This window comes from Chanos chanos, chromosome 10, assembly GCF_902362185.1.
Source record: "Chanos chanos chromosome 10, fChaCha1.1, whole genome shotgun sequence".
Lineage (NCBI taxonomy): Eukaryota > Metazoa > Chordata > Actinopteri > Gonorynchiformes > Chanidae > Chanos > Chanos chanos.
In genome coordinates this window covers 20,493,371-20,516,424 of record NC_044504.1, presented here as the reverse complement: position 1 = coordinate 20,516,424, position 23,054 = coordinate 20,493,371, and the positions used below count along the sequence as shown (strand labels likewise).

The 23,054-nt window shown below is 40.4% G+C and overlaps 2 protein-coding genes across 2 annotated transcripts; one reads left to right on the top strand and one right to left on the bottom strand.

The window, feature by feature from the left end:
• Positions 1–1,255: 1,255 nt before the first annotated feature.
• Positions 1,256–13,831, bottom strand: LOC115822515 (nuclear receptor coactivator 7). The gene is made up of 16 exons (XM_030786398.1): positions 13,454–13,831; positions 12,795–13,031; positions 11,904–12,088; positions 10,451–10,536; positions 9,021–9,128; positions 8,443–8,616; positions 7,922–8,053; positions 7,589–7,773; positions 6,159–6,544; positions 5,787–5,949; positions 5,168–5,339; positions 4,825–4,941; positions 4,173–4,325; positions 3,685–3,780; positions 2,498–2,571; positions 1,256–2,079 (listed from the first exon to the last, which is right to left on the bottom strand). Exons 2-16 carry the CDS (start codon positions 12,857–12,859, stop codon positions 1,944–1,946), a joined length of 2,232 nt encoding a protein of 743 aa, XP_030642258.1. The 5' UTR covers positions 12,860–13,031; positions 13,454–13,831; the 3' UTR covers positions 1,256–1,943.
• Positions 13,832–14,980: 1,149 nt separating this feature from the next.
• On the top strand, positions 14,981–18,765 carry mtfr1l (mitochondrial fission regulator 1-like). The gene is made up of 8 exons (XM_030786941.1): positions 14,981–15,065; positions 15,629–15,778; positions 15,866–15,973; positions 16,232–16,341; positions 16,579–16,790; positions 17,304–17,664; positions 17,935–18,085; positions 18,299–18,765. Exons 2-7 carry the CDS (start codon positions 15,764–15,766, stop codon positions 18,047–18,049), a joined length of 921 nt encoding a protein of 306 aa, XP_030642801.1. The 5' UTR covers positions 14,981–15,065; positions 15,629–15,763; the 3' UTR covers positions 18,050–18,085; positions 18,299–18,765.
• The last annotated feature ends 4,289 nt before the right edge of the window (positions 18,766–23,054 follow it).

Genomic DNA, 23,054 nt, shown 5'->3' with positions numbered 1-23,054 from the left:
CATGGAAACCATCAAGTAAGCTTTTGGCCTCAGACATATATAAGTCATTAGCATCATTGGCCAAGTTGCAAAATAAATTACAGGCTGCCTAATCAAGAAACCTCTGACATAAAGCCAATTTCAAAGTGTTACTTTTTTTGTTGTTTTTTCCTTGAAACTTGCTAGACCTCTTACTCTAAACATACCAAGCATTTCTGAGGTTGCGAAAGTAAACATTTTTAGCTGGATTAATATGTTTCAGCAACACTCCAAATCTGTTAATACTGCACAAATAACATTTTTGTTTTTGTTTTGAAGATTTTGTATCATTACTGTATTGTGCTATGCGTAAAGAATGAAGTTACTTCTCATTTGCTATTGTCAACGACTGTTACACATTAACAAACGCATTGGACCCAGAACTACTAGTCAGAGATCAATGCCACTGTTTTTCTTGGAATAACTTGGATTGATGGTAGAGACTCAGGAAAGCTGATGTTGGCTCTGCTGTTACAGGCAGAATGTGGCTAGAGCAATTAGAAAAAAGACAGGGATAATTGTTGCTTCCTGGCTTGAACAGTTTGTGATGGCTTGGCCTGAAAGCCTCCAGTGGGCAAGGCAAGGCCTGATGTCATTGTTTAAAACCACGGAGAAACACCCCTGCTCTGCCTCTACAGCTCACAGACAGATCGCAGCATAAGGGGAAAATGCCACAGTCTTCAAATCATGTTGGTGTGAACTTGTTTTATCAAACTAGAAGTAGTGAACAGAATTTGTCGTGCTGAATATCCGTGTTAATATTTGCCAAGTTTGAGGATCTATCCCAAACCAAAGAAAAGATTACTGTGGTCAAAGAATGCTTTCTTATCACTAAGAGTGTGTATACAGTAAAAAAATAACTCTGTTTTGTAATAAATATGTTGGTACAAAATTATTTTGGCATTGTTTACAGTGTGTCTGATTTGAATTTGTATGTCATTAGAGTAAAATACCAGTTTTTAGTTTTGCTCCTCGGCAGACTTGCTCATTTTTCCACTTAAAATAGCTCATACATCAATGCATATTTGTACCAAAAATAAACATCTTTTTTTAAAATCATGATTAAAATGTGTTGTTTCTTGTGTCTGCAGTCAATTAATTAGGAGGTAAATGGCAGAAATCTTGGCAACGTACTCAGACACTGAGAAATGACTGTGGTTTCAGATACTTCACACTGTTTATTTACACTATATCAGTACCTCTTCATGAGAGCAGGGTTTCGTTTAATACAGACAAGTGGTTTGGTGCATATCTGAGGGATATCCAAGAACACAGAATGACACAAAAATGGTTTCCTTACAAGTATGGGTTTGGAGCCCTTTGAAGTATCTACTTAACTCCCTCTCACTCTTCAGAATTTGCTGGTTTGTACATTTAGTGCTAGCGAGAAATGAAGCTGAATGAGAAGTCCTTGTGTTATTTGACATCTTGAGGCTTGGGGCTAGAACATGCAGTCCCACCCACTGTAGTTGTCATAATCCAAGGACATGAGACAAAAATGTATTCCACCAGTGTTGTTACTCACAGAAATCCTCATGACTGAGAGTAGATATCTGTTACCATAGCAGCAGAAACCATGGTCACGAGGAGATGACCAGCATAGTCCCAAAGTACACCTTCATGTCATACAGTACGAATGTCTAGATTCAAAAGGATGGGTCACGCATAATCCAAGAGGTCAGCTCAGTTGCTGTAGTGTTTTCTTCATAGGTAACTTATACCCACGTTTGCATGCGATGCAGTAACAGAAAACCTTAGTGAAGTCTCTTACTTAAGTCTCTTTGAATTGTGACTGATGTACGACAAATGTATGTGGGCACTGGGAAGTCTAAAACTAAATGTCTTTGCTTCCAGTGCCGCAGTTAGGCAGTCTCAGCAGAACATTCCACTGTCCATGCTACTGTGTAAGCTGGAACGGGTACACTTCACCAAAATGTCCAGGCTTCAAGCTCTAAGACTCTGAAATCATCAGTCTCAGAGAGGCTGCAGTTATTGAAGGTGTAACAGGGGCTGCTCCTGCCCAGGTACAGAGACTGGTCCAGCCACAGTCCGAAGTGACCACTGGGCAAATGAACAGGGACAGATGAACATGGGTATAGATTTTTAAATATTTAGATTCATGCATACATGTTGCTTTTAGTTTGAGCATATGACTAGACTTCAGGTACATAGACTTCAAGTACATTAAGTTTCACATATCATGCATTCAACACATTCCAGGGATTGTGCTCGAATAAGAGGGGTTCTGTCTGTGGAGCTCTGTCTATACGGCGTCCTCTGTTTTCTAGAGCATTTTCTAGTGCACTTAAACATTTTTTAAGATACTGAGCCCCGTGACAGCTTTGAAGTAACATAGAAATAAGAAATAACATGTTGGAAGTCACTTTGCATAAAAGCGTCTGCTACATGAATAAACGTAAATGTAAACATGAAAACTACAAAAACATGTTTAAAAAAGACAAAAGCCTTTATCTGGTACCTTCCTCCTCCAATGGAAAATGAGTCTAGGTCACCCTTAATGAAGAAAGAATTGTCCCCTGTCCAGTGGAAACACTGAGAGAAATGAAAAGACGGGTTAGACAGAACAGGGTAGAGTGAGTGACAGGCCAGAAGAGACAGGGACCTGAGTGTAGCATAAACGCTTTGACAGATTTCACGCTGCACTGCAAAGCTGACTGAGAAGCTTACAAATGAGTCGCTGCTGTGCTGCAAACCCCAATCACTCTGTACTGCTATGATCTGTCAGCATTCACTAAAGCGAGGGGAGGGTCTACCACTGAAATCAGTTTCATAATTTACAGAGCTTAACAGAACATTTTTACCAGGCCCAATGTGGGACAGTGTAAACACTGCTGACTTTGCTGTATAACTCTATCCATATCTGCAACACAACTGCTTAAACAAATAAACAAACACGCCCATAATGACCAACAATCTGTGTAATTCTGTTATGTTCCTCAAAAAGAAGCTCAATACTGTTTTTTTTCTTATAGTTAAGGATTTATTTTCTCTTCCTTATTTAACTTTACTCCAGAAAGTTTGTATGTTAAGTCTTACATACTACTGTTGTCAAACTGCCTTTTGATAACTCTGCATCTTTTGTGATGGATCTACATACTTTCAGGGATGTTGTTTAGGGATAGTCAAAATCCACTAGCTGTGTCTGGAGAATTTCAGTATGAAACACAGAAATTCTCATTGAATGCAATAGGTTATTTGTATCTTGTCCTTGAGCCTTCCGTTAAACCCCTAAGAGAACAAGAGGAGACCTCCATGATAGCCTCTGTCATAACTCCATGCAGCTGGAATCGTCTCCCTCCTTTCATTTCCCTCCCTTTTACTTTAAGGAACACCCGCACTATTTAATCTTGGAACACAGGATCAAGGAAATCAGAACAGCACCCTAATTTCCTCTGTATTAGGGTTTTCTGTGATATTTGCCCCTTTGCTGCATCTGCCCCTTTTTATATGAATGCTTCCCTAGCTGGACTGAGAAAGTTGGTTTAATTTATTATAACCATTGTTGTGACATTGATTAGTCCAAGACAGAAAAATCTGGTTTAGCAAGGCCGTCTAACTTCTGAAACCCTCAGGTTATTTGACACTACGAACTTTGGGGAAGTCTGACAGATGAATGTTTCAGAACAGCTATGTGGTTTGTCCTACCTTAAAGCGTGGATGTAACAGAAATAGGAAGGTCTCTCCTGTGCCATAAAATGACTCGCTTGGCCTCAATGGGTGAGAGAGATAACTGCCAAACACCTGTGAAATGATGTGCAAATATCACCTTTATTTGAAAGCTAGTCACTGTTAAGAAACGTGGCAACAGCAGGTGCAAACTATGACAGAATATTCCATACATACCATATCATTAAAAAACAACTATCTAAAAACAGAAAAAAAACCCAGAGGAAATAACTTGCTATGTACCACCAGCAAATTACATATAAAAGAAAGAGAAAGGTTTCTAACTTCAAGGAACCCCCAAAGACAGAAAAACATCTTAAGACTAAGAGTGGACAATTATTTTGTCCTTGTTTTAAAGCATTAGCATTCCTATCTGCAGCATTTTTCCGCAGCTGATTCTGTAAATCTAAGTAATTCTTAGTAATCCTATAAGTCTAACACAGTAAATTAACTAGGCGGCGGGTAACCTGGTGATTGGAGTCTTTGATGATGAGAATCACTGGCGAGTCAGTGGTACTCAGCTTCCTGTAGAGAGTTTTAAGACTGGTACCATGGCGGGACATGCTAAAAGCTAACCTCCATGCATGGCCCACGGTCCGAGGAGGCAGCTCTTTAGACAGCTGAGGAACAAACATATACAGCAGAGTTTCCATCAGAATTAAGCAACATTATTAACCAGTAATTTACAGTGATTAATTTTTTTAAAAATCTATGAATCTATAGGGACTTGAAGCAGGCTAAAGTGTGTTAATCTGAGGTGCTATAATTAATCCAAAAAAAGACAGATCAATGCAAACAAAAAGGCAAAGGAAGCTGAAAGTCAAAGAACAATAAATAGCATTTAAATAGTATGTTTTCATGTTTGTGGTGTATGTATGCATGTTTTTGTGTGTGTGTGTGCGCGTGTGTGTGTGCGTGTGTGTGTGTGCATGTGTGTGTGAGAAAGGATGTGAATGTAAAGTGTGAATTACTTTATTTATTTGTGTGTGTAAATGTGTGTGTGTGTGTGTGCGTGTGTGTGTGAGAAAGGATGTGAATGCAAAGTGTGAATTACTTTATTTATTTGTGTGTGTAAATGTGCATGCGTGCGTGCGTGCGTGCGTGTGCACATGCACTGACCTCTCTGACTTGTAAGGCATCCAGGATTTGACTCTGGCTGAGAATTTCACTCAGTCCCTCAGGTTCCTTGTCAACAGTCACTGGCATTTTCCCACCCCCCTCCTCAACACTCACCATCTGCACACAGAAACGGCTGACAAACATTAATGACAAACCCTTGCCCCCGTCACTTCAACCACATACCACAAACACACACACCTACTGGACAAAACACAGCCAGCATTCCTGTCAGTTTCCAAAACTCTTCTACATGCCTGGGCACTTTTCACTGTCTTATTTATATCTAAGCTTCCTTCTTTGACTTTTTCCCTCATTTTATCTACATGACACAGCAGCTGCTCACCTCCCAGTCTTCAGCCATATGTGCCTCTGTATGAAACGCGTCCTCTTCGTCTTCCTGGCCAGACTTGTCATCAAGCAGCACAAAGTCCTCTTCGTCGACCTCTTCCTCTCCTGCCTGTTGTATGCATAGGTCAGGCCTGCACTGGCTCAGGTAAGCATACAGCTCATCTGAGCTACAGAAAGAGAAAGAGAGAGAGAGAGAGAGAGAGAGAGAGAGAATGACAGAGTGTTTGTGTTTGTAAGTGTGTATGTGGGCTGGCCTGTCACTGTGGGTATCTGTCACACATTTATGAACAGAAGGTTCAGGTTTCAAACTGCTGTTGTTCATTCACCATTCAAGGGGAGATAAAGTTGGAAATGAGAGAGTGTTTATTCATAACCTACATCTATTGATTTGCGTAACTCTCACTAGAACATATTGTTAAAAAGAACAGTGGAAACCTTAACACCAGCAAAAACAAAAAACATAACTGGAATTAGAAATTTGGTCTCTCCATTGCACTAATTCAAAAATGTGCTGAACACACATTCCAGGAGGCTAACAGAAAATGCCTGTTGATTATGTCTCTAAATACCAACTGTGGTAAGAGTTTGTGTTTTTGGGAAATCCAGGAGGTTACCTCTCCTGAGAAAGAGCAATCCAGGTGTCCCGGGAGGGCAGAGTTTTGGGTTTTCCAAGCTCAAGGGCAGCAAAGCTGTTTTTCTTCCCTTGCTGCTGCTTTTGTCTCATTCTCACAAATATGAGGTTAGGCCTACCATCACCAGAGTTAGGCTTGGTGGGTGCTGGAAACACAAAAACAAGAAGAGGGATGCAAAGGAAAAGATTTTAAGTATGTCTTTCTTGTCAAGTTTCCAATTGTATATTATCTTTTAATGTCTCAGGACTAAATAATGGAGAACTTAACAATGGACGGCTCAGTCTCCTAAAATTTCATGTTCCTATGAATTCTGTGACTTGTCTACTGCAATATCACAGCAGACCACATGTCTACCTGATATCTGGTTCTTCAAACATTCTTGGTCTTCCCCCATTTTACTCTCTGTATCTTGTCCTCCAGAACATAAGGTGTCAGCACTGCTCAGAACAGCTACCCCTAGTGGTCCAGTGGACTGCTCTACCAGCTCCTCCAATGGACTGACATCCATCTGTCTCTCTGCTTCAGCCATGTCTCTGCTCTCTCCTCCTTCTTCTTCTTCTGATACATCAGTGTCTGGGTTCAGGCCAAGAGCCAGATGAAGGTCAGATGTAGTGGATGACACCAGAGCTGAGACAGCCTTGACTGAACGGTTGGGTGAGGTGCCACTCGTTTCGTTTTGGTGACTTTTACTTGAATTGTTGGAACTTTTACTCTTCGGTATTTTTTTCTTACCTTTCCACCTTAACAAAGCAAGCAAACAATATGTCACTTATCAATATGTACTGTATTCAATAAACTGTGAGTTCATACGACGACCTGTGAAATGTACTTAATTTTTAATGTAACATAAAAATAATATTTACTTGGAAAACATTTCAATAAATGGCTAGCTTCATTCATAATCCAGTCTTGACACTACAGTACTGGTCAAAATGATTAGATCACCTGTTCAAAATGAACAAAACTTACATTTAGTTTATTTGGTGCTTTCTTTACACAAGTGCTGGTTATACAATTAAGTAGTAGGCCATAATAAATTTGAAAGTTTCAGACTATTGTGATGTAATTTTTTTTGGCAAGATCTCACCCATTTAGTGTGACCCCCTTTTACAGCAATTACAGCCTGACGTCTCTCTGGCAATGTGTAAATATACTTCTGAATTTTTTCAATGCTTAATCAACGGAACAGTGGACAAGAAAGTGTACCACAGCCTGCTAGTAAGGCATGGAATTCCATCAAGACTGCAACTTCTAGCACCTGGATTCACGTATCAAGAAGACAATGACCCAATGACCCTTGCACAAGAAAGAGGGATCCAGAGTGTTAAAAATGAGGGCATGGCCACCCCAGAGCCCAGACTTAAATCCCATCGAACAAATATGGGACTTCATGGAGAAAAAAATTGACAGATCAAAAGCAAAATCTGAGGAATCACTGTGGGATGAGGGTCAGAGGTGCTGGAACCAATTAAGCATTGAAAAAAATCAAAAGTACATTGACACAATGGCTGAGAGATGTCAGGCTGTAATTGCTGTAAAAGGGGGTCACACTAAATATTGGGTGAGATCTTGCTAAAAAAAAATTTACATCACAATAGTCTGAGATTTTCAAATTGTTTGTTATGGCCTACTACTTAATTGTATAACCAGCACTTGTGTAAATAAAGTACCAAATAAACTAAATGTAAGTTTTGTTCATTTTGAACAGGTGATCTAATAATTATGACCAGTACTGTACATCATGCGTGTAGAGTGTACTGTTTTATAATAAATGTGATTCTGACCTTTGTGAGGAAGTATTGAAGTGCACATGAGAGATGTCTGAAAAGAAAGACACAGAGGCCAGGCTGTCCACAGAGCAGGAAAGCACATACTCTTCACAGCCATTCTCCTTTACCAGGGGGTGGGTTTTACTGGGGTCAAAGAAGATCTTATTGGACGTCACCACCAGTATCCCAGTGACCACACCCTTGTGATATAAAAATATCAGTAAATGAACATTCCAGACATTCAAATTCTTCGATGACTTGTTATGACATCACTGTTCCCATGGCACCAGTGAGGAACAGGGAGCAGCAGTCACAAAACTAAGTTAAAAACATCTGCTGCTTACGTACTTTCCGGTCAGTAATGTAGCGGCAAAACAGTGTGAGGTATGGGACAGTTGCAGGCCCCTCCCCTTGGGTACACTCTGGTGGAAGAGCCAATAAGCATAGCTGTCCATCAGGCATGGGTACTGCCTCCACATCCTGACAGTGGTAAATAAAGAAAACAGAGTAAATATGTAATTCGATTAGATTTAATGTACATGCTCATAACTCTGCATGGCATTTTTCCAACACATTTATCTCTTATTAAAAGGTTCCACAAAATGATCCAACTAAGCAAGGAACCCTTAATGACCAATCAATAATCAATGCACTTTTTCTGTGAGTGTTTTTCCAGACCGACTGCCCATAATGTCACTCACTAACATTACTGCTTTATTGACCTTTGTCTCTGGCTTTCACAGGCAGTCCCAAAGTCCATTTACTACCACACACCCCTCTTGAGAAATGAGCTGTCATCTAGTTACAGACCAGGTGTGACTGGTGTATCAGTGGGGGAGTAGTTCAGATCGTGTAGTTCGGGGTCTTACCAGAAGCTTGTCATACTCGGCGTCTGTAGAGGGTGAGACTACAGCAGCAGAGGGACCAGGAGCATTCTCAATGTCTGGTTCTCGCTCAGGCTCCAAGTTCAAACTGGGTTCAGCGTGTGTTGCTGTGGCCGATAATCTGTCGGCAGTGGCCTTGCTCTCTGGAACACGGAGTTGCTGATAACGAGAAACGTGCAAAGACATGACGATCCAAATCAACAGCTCATCCTCACACGCAGTTTTAAATACTTATTGTGAGCTTTCTCACTTCCCCTTCTCTGCCACAGTATGTGTCACCTCTGTCAGCTGATTCAGGGGGGAGGGAGGGCTAGCTTGTCCAATCAAGCGGAAGGAGAGGCATGTGCATTTCTTATGCAAATGAATGCCTCTGAAAGAAACCACTACTCGTGAGGAATTTCACTTCCTCTGTGTAAAGAGGGGGAAGTAACTCAGAGGTTCAGTAAATAATCAAAGCTATGTAAACATATCTAAACCACACTTTTGTACCCATGTCTAAACCATACCAATGTGTTGTGGATTTAAAGAAAAGCAGTGATGAGGTCATGGTGATTGGGATGTACCTGTATGGGAACAAGGGTGGAGGACGGGGACTTGCTCAGTCTCGTCATATCCAGTGACTTTGCACTGAACCGAGAAGCAACACTGAACACAGTATCCTCACGACACACCTGTTCAAACACAACCCAACATCACATAGACGTTATTCTGACATATTAACGTGCGCTATTTTTCTGATGCACTGTCATTATAATCACTTTTCTGACTGAAGGTGCTGTTTCTATACTTCTATTCAATTGTCATTAAAGTTTAGTATATTTAAGTACATTTTCCTCAGCAAGTTAAGAGCAAGGTAACTAAAATACTTTAGTCTGAATACAACACATTATCAAAATATTTAGTATTGTACATAAAATAACACCTTGTCCTAGGTACATACAAGTAATGGTGACTGTGAGAACCATATCAACTTGTTTTAAACAGTGAAATTTACTATTTACATCAAAGGTGAAACAATGACACGGGCAATGCTATGAAAACCACTTGATTTTCATTTTTTGCTCAAAGGACTTTCAGAGTTTCATGTTTTAGGATCTCTTAAATCTTATCTTCATTAGAATGCTCCTCTCTGCCGGCCAGCCCTTGTGTTTGAGCCAAAGCTGCCAGTCATTTGAATTGACAGATGGCCCTAATGGCTTAAATTAAGTCTCTGTCTGAAACTGGTTACAGGCTCTATGTCCACAGGCATTTTTTCACTAAGAGTGTGTGCATCAGTTCATGTGTGTACTGTGTGTCTACATCAAAATTTTCACTGAATTCTGAAGGAAAAAAAACTTCACCAGTTAACACCTGTGATCCAGTCATTATGAGATCAAAAGGTAGTTAAGTCATCCTTTTTTACGTAACTTGAGTCACAAACTCAGCCTCAAGATATGTTTCATATTAGTCAAAAATTCAACACGATTCCACACGGCAACGTATACCTGCATACAATGACCGTTTGTTGTCAGAAATGATAAGTATGCATTTTAAGCCCATTAATTTCTTGTCCTAACAAAAGGCATGTATGTCTAAAACCAAGTTTCCAATAAACAAAGCAAAAATTCAGATCTGTATTTAGCCTTGTGTGCTCCATTCAAGCTAAAGCACTACATACCCATTAAATACTTGCTGCAGACGATAACACAAAGAGAAATGTAGATAGGTGTGTTTCTTTTCACAATTATTACCAGTGCCTTTGTGTGCATAGTCCTCCTATTATACTTCTTGTATAGATTCCAGATCAGACGGTGCACGTCCATTGCTTTGAGTGATCAATAACCGCATATCTTTGAAAACCCTGTTTTAACTGTGTGTGTGACGCATTTCTGACCTTTGCACAATATTCAACATGACGTAACATATAATAAGTAATCATTATGGCATTTGCTATCTTTTATCTCGTGCCGGAGAGCAAAAGTAGACAGACTACAATCTAAGGGAAATCACTCACAGCTTCAGTGCTCTGTTCATCCAGTTCTCGCTCTGACTCCCTTGTCTTGGTCGTGAAGACTTGGTTGTCAGGAAGAGATGTACCCTCTACGAAAGCAAGATGCAAAAACATGATCATGAAAAAAAGTGTTACTCTCCTCTGCCCTCCATTCATTATTATTCATCCAGTTTTGTTGTCCATTTTATTCTAATATACTTTAGCCAAACAGTTTACTGATGCAGATGTCAAATGGTTTCCCTTCAAACTGTTCGTTCTTTTAATCTCCGCCTGTCTAGTGAAGCCTGAGTTTACCATAGCAGGTTTATAAACAAACCTAAGTGGTCCCTGGCCATATCCACATGAGATACATTATAAAAGCTGGGATACTTATTAAAGAGCTGAAGGCTTTTCTTTGAACCTGCCTAATGCAGCCCCAACAAGGCAGTACTGTGACACACAGGCATGCTGACATACATTTAGAGCATGCTTTCATCAGGCCCAGCGATGTGATAGTAATGCATGCTTCCACTAAATGGTTCACAGAAATGCTTTACTACAACTGCACTGACCATCTTAATTTTGTTTTTCTTTCTTTTTAGAAATTTCATGTTTAAAATGGGTGAATACACGTGTTTGTTTAAATTAATTCTGATAACTTCATTGTACCACTGAACCTGGTGGAGATAGGGAAAACATGTAATATACTGTCACTGTTGTTGAATTTATGGTATGCGACTTGGTCTGAAAAAAGTGGGTTAGAGGACTGAGTACCGAGATTACCCCAGGTGAAATGCTAACCTTTCATAACTGACAACAAGCCATATTGTCAGCTGTAGGGATAAGGCCTGTTCCAGGACAAACAGGTTATTGAGCTGATATCACCCTCAGAGCACTCACAGTGGCACACAAAACATAGTGTTCACATGCGTTAACATGTATATTAACATAATACGACTTGTATTTGGTGCTGGGAACACAAGCTGAGTGAGTTGAGTTCATCGGTTCAGTGCATTAGAAAAAGCAATTACTTAAAAAATGCAAACTGATGTTGCTAATTATCTTCATTCCCTAAAAAAAAAGTGTTGGTAAAAAAAAGCGATAAAGCTTGATATGAGGCTGATTCAACATTTTAGATAATGTTATGACATTCAGCTTTAGCAATGAATCAGTTTACCGGCAGATTAGGGAGACAATACATAGCATGTGCATGAATTTCAGAGACCAGTGGTTCAGCAGCAGAGGTGAGGTGTTGCAATGTTCCTCACATGTTTTTGCCTCCTATATACACCTCCTCCTTCAGTCCTTAAATTGACTGTCCTCCATTACAACCACAGAAACATTGAGAGAAAATGCACAGCACACAAAGTGCCTGAGTGCCTATACGATCAATAGAGAAATAGAACCCCAATCCACCACTGAAGAGGCATTTTTCTAATCTCTAGTAAGGACGGTGGGACTTGAACCATCACTGCACCTTGGAGGTAATACTGGCGCAGACGGGGGTTTCGAATGTGGTGGTGGAGGGGCCCTATGCCACGGTCTTCACTGAGATGTTTTACAAACTTGTTCTGGGCACCACTGCTACCACTTGGCTGGTCCCAAGGCCCAGTGATGAAGCCAGGAGGCTGTGTAACCCCAGCAGGCAACCTAGAGCCCAATCTGAGGGAGAAATGACATCATTCTTTTAATGACAGCAGAGACCAATATCTTGCAAATGCATGCATATTACTGATTAGAAGGCAGAAGCTAAAAGAGCAGCGCACTGTTGTGCTAGACATATTATTATTGCTTACATCAAAGTAAAATGATATTATATTGCAGTCATAGCTCCAGCACATAAAAGGGCCAATCTCTGAACAGTACATGTCTCTTTGATAGCACAGTGTATAGATAAAAGTGCTTCCACAGATTAATTAGTCACAAAGTCCCAGTTGTAAAATACAGGGTTAAACAGCTGATTAGTGGAACAAGAGAAGAGTAGCTTAGCCTTTGGGCACCTGTCCCTTTTGGTTGACACAATGCTTACGATTGTCTGTGGTCACTCACAGAGAAGTACTGTGACCTCTCAATTGACACTTTGTGTGACTAAACTGGGGGTGAAGGACACAAGAGAACATCATTAAACCAAAACACATACTGAAGAAAGGCCCCTTCTGTCCAGTTCACTGTGTCCCAAAAAACCCAGCCCCTACCACCACGGCACACAGCTGTAGACTACTGAGATGCACAATGTCCAAGAAGATCCTGTCTAGTGTCAGCCCCTGGACTCCCGAGTGAATCACATGAGCGACTATTTCTCTCCCTTTCTCAGTAAATACCAGGAAAAATTGATGCAAGGCAATGCACTTGATATTTTGACACTGACCTGTTCTTGACATTGCCAAAGTAGCTGGTCCTGGTCTTTCGGTCTCTTTGCTGCTTATGATCCATTGGCTCAAGCAGGTATTTTGGGAACAGGCCAGTTCGGATGGCTTTGAGGAGATCAGCTTGCTGTCAAGATCAGTGACTCTGATGAGGATGACAGCAGAAGGCACTCAGCTGGCACCTTTCCTCCTCCTCTTCTCCATTCTCTCCATCACAGGTAAGAACCACCTGAAAGAGTCTAAGAGATATGACCAATCAACATCCAATCGAGGCAGGACTATCTGTCTGAGATAAGGGGACATTGCTTTCATGTACAACAGTGCTGGTTACAAGCATCAATTCAAAACCCCAAAATTATTCTCCCCACCCCAAAATGTCGCTTGGTGCAGTTTCTAACACTAAGGACAGGGCAGAGGCACATCCAGAAATATATGCGGTAGTCACATACTGTCCTTATCTTCGCATCGTTACTTCAGTATAGATTTACTATTACTTTCAACAACGAATATGTTTAATGTCTAATCGTGCTTCACACTAAAACAGTGACTCGATGTGGTAACAATATGTTAAAATTATGATGTGGACGTCTTCCTGATTCAGTGAGGTATTTAAAAACGTAATGTGCAAAAGAATGAGGAACAGAACGCTAGCATGACTCACCAACTGTTTAAATATTTTTACATATCTGTTCATCTGTTCTATTACGCCTTTGCTGAAAATGTGTATCATCCGCTCTGGCCGAAAATTCCTACAGGCCGGATCCTTGATTATTTTGCGGTCGTCTCACTTCTTTTCCGTCGATTCCTTTGTTGGGAGGGTATAACTGCTATAACCCTTGTTCCAGATCTGACAAACAGTAGTTATTTAGTAACATCCATAAATGACACTGACTGTGCGAAAATCTGCTCTGTTGAAAAAAACCGGTGAAGACCGAGTATCAGAATCAATTGATGGGTCGTTCATCACTAATGTCCAAGAAAACGGGCGGACTGCTGCTCAAGAAATCAAATTTGTATCAGCTACTCTTAGGCAAACAGCTTGTGTACCTGACTTCTTTCGCTTCGATTATTCGTCAGATTTTGGGGTAGCCTGCTTGCAAGATACATACCATCTGTGTGGGTTGTGTGTTTTGATGCAACTGCAGAGAACAGTGTCAAGTTCAAGCAACAAGCCACGCCCATTTCATGCCTACCTTAAAGGGGCCGTACAAAGTTTCCTCCCGTTATCAGTAACGCGTTGTTTCCTGTAGCGTTGATGGCAATGATGGCCAAAACCATCTGATCAAAAACTAGTACCAAGGCCACTTCACTGGATTTACATTTTCAGTCCAGTCAGAGACCGACTACCCCACACGCAGCAATTCATTCAGGAGTACAGATTAGTCATGTAGAAAAGAAACACAATGACGCTTTGAACAGAAGTGTGAGTGCCAGATGAATCCGTTGTGTTTTGATGCTGATCTTCTTCTTCTTCTTCTTCTTCTTCTTCTTCTTCTTATTATTATTATTATTATTATTATTATTATTATTATTCATACAGTCCAGTGTGAATGCTTGTGTTATTTGGACTTATATGCCATGTAATGTGTACAAAGCATATTCGTAAGAGAAATTACGTTCTATTCCCCGACTAACTGCCTTAGGACACTGGCTCTGTACCAACATGCACATTTGGTTTTTGCATGAAAAATGCCAGGACATTAGCTTGGATGGTTTAATCAAATTCAGTGGCGGTTCCGATTACCTGCTCTTTAATGACTTGACAAGAAAATGAGAGGGCACATTTTCACATTACCTAGATAAGGGTAATCAAATAACATGTTACGGTCACCTTCTCCTCCATAATTACCACTACCAATAATTTAGATTATACCCTCATGTTTAAATTTGTCATTTTAATTTGTGAGTTTTGCTTAACCACGTAATGTCACAGTAGCCATAACAGCTATCCATATCAATGGCTGCAATACATTTCCCAGTGTCAAAGTATGAAGATTTAAACGCTGGGTATTTATAATGCAGCATTCAAAGTTTGTGTGCCGGTGAGATTCTCATTTTAAACGAAATTTTTCATTGGTGGCTGGAATGTTGTGAACAAAATTTTATCCAATTACTGATCAGGATAGGGTATGGTCTTCCGGCGAATGTGCGCACCAGAGCAACCTAGTTAGTCGCCAGTTTAGCTTGGCTTGGAGCATTAGCTAGATCTAATCACAAAGGCATATTGAGCAAACGAAAATCGCAAGGGGATCAGAAAACTGAAATCTACAACTGTATGTTATACATCAACGTATTTTCTGTAATCCACTGGACGCGTTTTTGTTATCAGCTTGCTTTGTCGCAAAAAGCATCCTTCTTCTCCTTAATGGAGCTAGCTATCTTGCTAACGTTAGCAAAACTGGGGGTCAACTTATAGGACGCACAGTTATGAATAGCCTCGTATGCAATCCTGATAGATCGGGCTGATAGGGAGTGTGATACCTTTAGTTAATGCAGGTCGTAAATGTACAGAGTCTCTCTTTACTTATCGGCTAAAACATGCATTCTGTTGCGGCACGGCTGCAGGCTTCTAAGCCAGCTCACTGAGTTCTTCGACCTCTTGATTCAGTTTGTGTGCTTTACATCTTTGGTTAACCAATTGTATGTTATTTTAGTGATAATTTCATGTGGTTTTAGTACATTCTTAGAATAGGTGGGTGTGTCTCGTTAAAAGGCATGACTATAGAACGTCAGATCCAAAGTGATCTATCGGTGATAAACTATCGTATAGAATGTAAATGAGCGGTTGTATTTGTCGAGCGCCGAGCCCGTTTGCTCAGTTTCTTTTCTCTTTTAGATGGTAAGCGGTCTTACTGCCTGTGATTGAAGAATCTGTTACCAACTGTCCAACATGCCTGGTGCCCTCTAATCACTGAAGCTCTGTGGTGAACTCTAGCTTGGCATAGTGCCCTCTTTACAAACTCTTTGCAGGATGGAAACTGAAGCAGTAAGTGATCTCTTCCACTTTCAGTGTTAATAATATTTAAACTGGAAAACTGGTCCTCTGTATTTATGTATTCCTTCCATTCAACAGGAGGTGATCCCCATTTGGCAGAATAAACCTCATGGATCAACTCGTAGTGTGGTGAGAAGGATCGGCTCCACGCTGCCCTTAAAGCCATGCCCCCGGGCCTGTTTCCAGGTAGACAGAATTATCTTTCCATATTGCATACATTACAAACTGAGTGTCAATAAGCTGGAATTCCCATGGTCTTACAATTAACAGTAGGAAGTTTTGCATCACCTACAAATGCAACAGGCTTCCCCCAGACTGAATATCATTCATTCATCATGAAGATATGTAGGACTTAGAGCAATTCTGTTTTTGTGAGACATTTTATGACATGTGTCAGTCAATGTGACATCATTTTCATGAACTCTTCCTATCTTAACTTCCCAGGAGCTACCTGGCCTCCCGCCACGGCAGCCCATGGATGGCCCAATGGTTCCCACATTGGCAGATATTGCCTGGATTGCTGCGGATGAGGAGGAGACCTACGCCCGAGTTAGGTGGGTTTTTCTCTGTTGCTGTAATGATTATGAAACATTGTTTAGCCTTTTGATGTGAGGTCTTACAGAAAACCATGGGACCACTTAGAAAGCTAAAATAACGATGAAAAGACATGTCAGTACGATATAACTTGGCATGAGTGGCTCTTCTTTTTCAGTCAGTGACCAGCTAAGCCACATTCATGGCTCATTAAACTACGTTTTTTAAACATTGAATGGTTCTTCCCTAATGTTCAGGAGTGACACACGGCCCTTTAGGCACGAGTGGAGGCCAACACCCCTCTTAGTATTGCACAGAAACTCATCCGTGCCCAACTTCCGTCGTGAAGGCAAGAGAGTGGAGGGCCTGAAGAAACCAGGGTTGACTGCACTGAACCGCACCACCGCCCTGCAGGATGAGCTTAGCAGACTGAGGGCCCAGATCGCCAAAATCATCTCAGCAGATTCAGGTGACGCATCCTGGAGGGCCCCAAGGGTCTTTCTATTTCCAAAATAGAGCATGGATGACGTGGAAGAATTTAGTGTTGAACTTTTGTTTGTTGGATAACTGTGAGAGAGGGATTCTGTTACCAGACAGACTTGATGTGCACAGAATCAGAGGGGACAGCCTTTTAACATAGATGCATTTATTTTTTAAATTAAAAATAGCAGGAGACTGTCTTCATTGCATAATGTTGTTAGTGTTACTAAATACCACCACTAAAAATAGGACAATGATTTTTAAAGGAAGAAGTAATTTCGAGTGCTTTGCATTACGTAAGAGCTTAGGTTCATGACTGGCATCCTGTATTGCTTTGAATCAGATTTGGTAATATTCTTTGCACATGTGCATGTGACTGTACACACAAAAAATTATTACTGTAACCAACAGTCTATGCAGACCAATCACTAGTCATTTAAACCAAAAACTTCTCAGGTTTCAATAAATCACTTGTTAATTGTTGTTTGTCTTTTTCTTTAAGGTTCAAACCCCTTGACCCCTGACATTTTATCTCCGGATGACACCACCGTGGATTTCTCCATGGCCCACTTTGAAATGGCAGCTTATCAGCATGCGCCTGTTACCGCCTCCTTCGTCATCAGCGATGTGACTGAGGAGGAGGAAGAAGTAGAGGAAGACGAAGAGGAGGAAGTATCGGAGTTAGCGCCTGATCCTGTACCACCAGTTTCCATGACCGCTTCTGCGACTTTTGACCTGGACCGTCCCAGCATGGACTTCCGGGAGGCAGAAGAGGACACGGTGTCACTGTCAAAGTCCACCAGTTTTGCAGACGTCACAGACATCCTTAGAGACATGAATCGCATGAAGATGAGCAAAGACAGGTCAGTCAGCTGAGAGCTCAAGCTGTGTCCTAATTATGGTTTTCAGCCCAGTATTAAAATATTTATTGACTTTCAGTATGAAAACATATGCATGTTACACTAAGCACTGATTATTTTTTTGTCAGCACAGCTGAATAATTGTGAATATGATGATACAATCTTCCAGTATCTCTCAGTGATGAAAAGCTGCAAGGTTTCCCTTTTGTCTCATTTAACGTCTCAATCCTAAAATATTTCCATGACATAGAATGTTCTGGTAAATCTCTGCAGGTATAACCGTGGTTGCACCTCTCTGAGGGAGGAAGATTCTGCTTCACTCATCTCTGAAGCTCTGAGAAAGAAGTTTACTCTGAAAGCCGAGGACATTGGAAGCGTAAAGAAGTAGTCGTCTGTGTATCACCCACCAGACCCATTTTTCCGTGTAAGAACAAAATTAAAGGAATTTTTCAGTCTCTTAAAAAAAAAAAAAGTTTCCCATGTTGTTTAAGTACAGTCGCAACTCTCTAAAGCAGTGGCTGAAAACCTGTGTCCATTTAGATGGATCGGCTCATAGTCCATCTTTATACCACCGTTTTCTCCTCGCTGTCTGCGCAAAACGATCACTCTCAAATCGTTCTTCATCCTTTGTTGCTAGGCCTGTGCCCGTGGACCGTGTGGCCAAGGAGATCCAATTATTCCCCATCCGCAGCAACAGCAACAGTACCCCAGAGATCTATTCCACCCGCTCACACAAGGCCACCCAGCACTGTCTAGGCTCAAAGGAAGAGGAATGGCTCTCCTGCTTGCCTGGTGCACTCTATGGATACCCATGTGCTCTTCACGTTTCCTTTATCAGCATCAGCAATCAATATGACTGAGTGTATGCATGAGTGTATGTCTGAATTTATGTTTTTCCATTAGTTTTCATGCTGCCAACAGTTAAATGAATGATAGGTCAGTGTTATTTTATTCATATTGCAGTGTCCCCTTTCCATCTCAATTAATGCCTTGCTCTTTCAGTTTTCTTCTTTTCGTGGTCTGAGTAGGATGACCATAGTATCAAGGAGCCTGTAAGATCTCTTCTGTTTCTCTAGTACTCCATGTGCTCCCGCCCCTCTCGAGATCCAGGATGGACAGTAGTTTACCATTTGTTGTGGATATACTTTAAGAAGAAAAACTGAAGTTCTCAAATTAATCCTCTTATTTTTTTTAGGTTTTACCCTTATATCGACCCTCTCTAGTTCATTCCTGTTCCCTGTATGATTTACTTGAAGTTGTTCCTGATGAGTGATGCGGTGTCACAATACAAACACTTTTTCTGTTTTATTTTAGTAGTAACTTAAAAGGCAAAGATTTTTTTTTGCAGTGCAGGATGGTTCTTTCATGTGCCCTGCATACATTTGATTGAAGTGCTCCATCAAATGTAGCTTGACGTTGTTTTCCATTGATTATCTGGGTACATCAAACCCAATTCACTAGAGGTTTTTGTATTTTACAAGTATCTGGCCACAAGGCAACCGGTGAGAACATACAAGTTCAGCAAAAGTCCAAGTGAAACGAGACTACTAAATGTGAATCATATTGTTTGCTGTGGAGAACCAAAAAAACCCCACAGTTGTTGTTGTTCAGCAGATTATAAGTCAGTTGTTAAACTGGTGTAGTGTGTTTTTTTTTTTTCTTTCCTGTTTGCTGCTGTCAAGATATAGCTGCCTGTAATGTCAGTCTGAAGGGATTTTGGGGACTGTAGACATGTTGACAGCCTCACAGAGTGAAATGTATGGGTGACTCGTGAGGTGAGGATGTCCTTGCATGTGTGCCATGATGCAAATACAAAAGTTTGAAGTGAACAAACAACAACACTTGTGTGGTCTGTATCTACAAATGTTCTATTTGATGCCTTTCATAGAAGAAAAAAACTGTTGCCACTCCAAGCGTTCTCTTGTTTTTTGTTTTGTATTTGTTATATTTTTCATCGGCACATCAAGTGTGACTTTTCCAGCCTGCCCACCCGTGTTTATCAGGCCCAACCTTTTGCCGATGCCCTGATAGTTTGGACCCGTTTTTGGTTGGTTTATAGGAGGAATCAGATGGTAGTCTCATTAGTCTAACAAGGCTTTCTGTTTCATGTTTTGCAACTCGTTAAGGGAAAAAAAAACACCAACTATGAGCTTGTCTCTTGGATCTTATCAGAAAGCTTGACTCTTGATTTTCTCAGCTGAAGCACAGGAGTAGGCTAGCATCATGGAGAACTATATGTATTTCACATAGGGGATTTATAAATCAGAACAGAGCTTTGGTGCAGTCATGAAGCTGCTGGTATGCACCAGAGTTATCTGCTGTAAGAGGAGCTCAGTTTTTTACTACACATTTTGAAGAATAATAATTTGTTCTCAGAATTTTGATGATGTGAAGTTTGATGTGTGTGGTTGTATATTTTATATGTAGTTGTAATGAGTGTACAGTACAGTCAAAGGCGGTCCTGTGCTTTGTAAACTTACTGTTTGCTGTAGAATTGGTTTAATGTGGCATAAACTGGCAACTGGGCAATATCATTAGACAACTGCTTAGATGTGCATCTTCTGATTGTACTGTATTTGTTTTCCCTAACAAGACAGTCCAACTATACAAACCAGCTACAATTTAATAATTACACATAAGGTATGCAAACTGTGAAAGAGATCATAAGGTAGATTTTGCAGCTGAAATAATTGGTATGATGTTATTTTATTCATGTGGTAATAGTCAAACCAAATATACTGCAATACAAACATGTAGCAGAGAGATCTAATTTAGTCCGGTTTTTATAACAGAATGCTTGTTTCATTTTTTAAAGGCAATTGGAAAGCTTTTTCACTCACTCTGCTTTTTCAGTCTCCACAGTTATTTCAGTTCACTAGTTGCTTTGTTCTTATCATATCCTCCCTGAGGTGTATGTGTGCAATTTATATATATATGTTTGGCAAACAGGTGAAGATTCTGCTTATGAAGTTATGTAAAGGTGAATAAAGTAGATTGATGGTTTGACACTTGATCATGCTCGTTTCTACTCCATGCTTGCCTTTGCTAATTGAAATGTCTTTGTAACTGCACAGTCCTCCATCGGGACTAATTGCATGTAGTTTACAGTGTCATCGTGTGACCACAGGGGGGCAGCACTGATAGCATAATTTTACTGTAAGCCATTTGCTGTAAATCTTTGGATGCACTTTGAGTGCCGTGCATCAATGATGTATAGATTGGTCAGCATAGGTATGATATATCAACTAATGTTAATGTATAAATAAAGAAAAACAATATTTGGAGGACCCTATACAGTTTCATTAGGGATATGATTTATTATACGGTGTTTTTATGAAATAAACATGTTTATTTGTTATAAGTTATGATCAGCATACAGGTAGTCAAAACTTTGTTGGGGGGGGGGGATCATGACATTTCTGTGTTTAAAGCCACCTGCTGTTTTTGTGCCATAATGCCACTCAGTCTCCTCTGTTGTCCTGTCACTGAGGCAACATTTGGGCAGATTGAAGCGTGTGGTTAATAAGTCTTCCATGGCTGAAGTGATAAGACAGACCATAGACTGTCAGGCCAGCTGTCTTTAGCCGTGCCCTGTCAGCAAGAGGTTGCTTTCATACTCACATAAACTGTCAGGTAGACAGACAAGAACTCCCCTCCTCTGCTGCTGAACTTTTGCTACCTTTCTGAAATCTATGAAAGCCTTCCTTCTCATACTTCCTGAGGGACACTCAAAACTTCGAAGATTCTTGTTAACCTCCTTTTTTTTCCCCCTCGACTCATTTTCTCTCGAAGGTCTTAGTCGATTCAGGCCACCAGCAGAGCCTATTTTCTGTGTGAGTCCTTGGCCTACTTTGTCACTCCTCACCCCTAGAAAGCAGATCTTGTCTATTTTTGATGCTAGGAGATGTCTATGGAGACTTTGTTTAATAGAGTTCAGTGTCATAATGTCGCCTTGTTAAGGCTATAAATACCAACCTCCGAGTGACATTGACACGTTTTTCGTAATCCATGACATGGTCTGAACACTTCAAAGACTGTTAACTATGCTGCCTTCCACCACACCTCTGCAATTGTGTTTTTATAGATGTGTTGAATAAGATGTGAAAATTCAGTCAGGTGTGACATTGGTGTCTACGCTACAATGAATGGGTTGAGTTGGTGATGATTACATTTTTAGCTGCCTGTGTGTGAAACCTGTTGGATATGCATGAAGAGTGTGAGCTTCTGTTAGTCTCTCATTTATTTTTTTGGTGAATGATACTTATGCTATCCATCTTTAGGAGTTCATCTGGAGGACTTAATATTTAGTGGAGGAGTCAGTAAGAGTGTTAGCTTAGAAACGGTTTTATGACTTGCAGTAACTGGGTGCTTCTTTCAATGTTGCAGTCCATGAGGCCAATGCTGGTCAATGTGACACCACTAGGGGCAGTAGCAAGTTTTCAAACTTTGTTTAAATCACTTTTTAGCCCATAAAGGTCTTTCTCTCCTTTGTCAACGGTTTTTTGAATGAAGTTATTTTGTATTTATTTTTAATTGGTGTAACTGTGACATACAGATGACATCCATATCCAGCCAAGCTATTTTGTCAGTTGTTAGTGTAGAACAGTTAATGAGGCAGTTATCATGGGCAACAAGACTGGGCAACATAATATTATTTTCTCATTTACTCAGTGCAGCTTTTGCCAAATGGCTTCTGGTAGCATAACTGTAATGTCTTTATTTCTCTTGAACTTTCATAAAGTATACTTCTTGTAAAGTATCATTATACGACAATGTGACTAAAGGTATCTGATTAGTGTCTTTTGAATGGATTTTTTTTTTTAAGGTGAATAAGCTTTTTAATTAGGTTGAATTTCTCTGTGTCAGGGATGATCCGGGCATACCTACCAGAGGATTGAAGTTGCTATAGGACACATGGCCCAGGTAATGAGAACATTACGGTTACGATGGGTAAGAATGGGCACAGGCTTGATTAAAAATACCAGAGGCAGAGATCTCTGGACATCTTAAACTGCATCTCTGCTTGGAGAGTTTCTTAACGCATTTCCTTAGCAACAGACAAGTGATAAACAATAGAGCGAGTATAAGGGCATACCAATTCAAGATGTCCTTATTTCAATACAGTTCTAAGCTTTTCATTTTCTAGCCATTTGGTGTTTTAGCATCAGCAGTGTGTAGCACAATGTTATACCATCAGTAAATATGAACAGGAATCTGACAGGGTAATTGTTAGTGATGGGAGAGGAAGTGAAGGGAAAACATTGAATACATTATGACATATTTAAGGTTTACAATGCAAAACTAACTCAATGTTAGTGTTTCAATTTAACCAATGAGATAACTACTGACTGACAGCTGAACGACCTGAGGAAATAAGGTTGTAAGTTTGTATT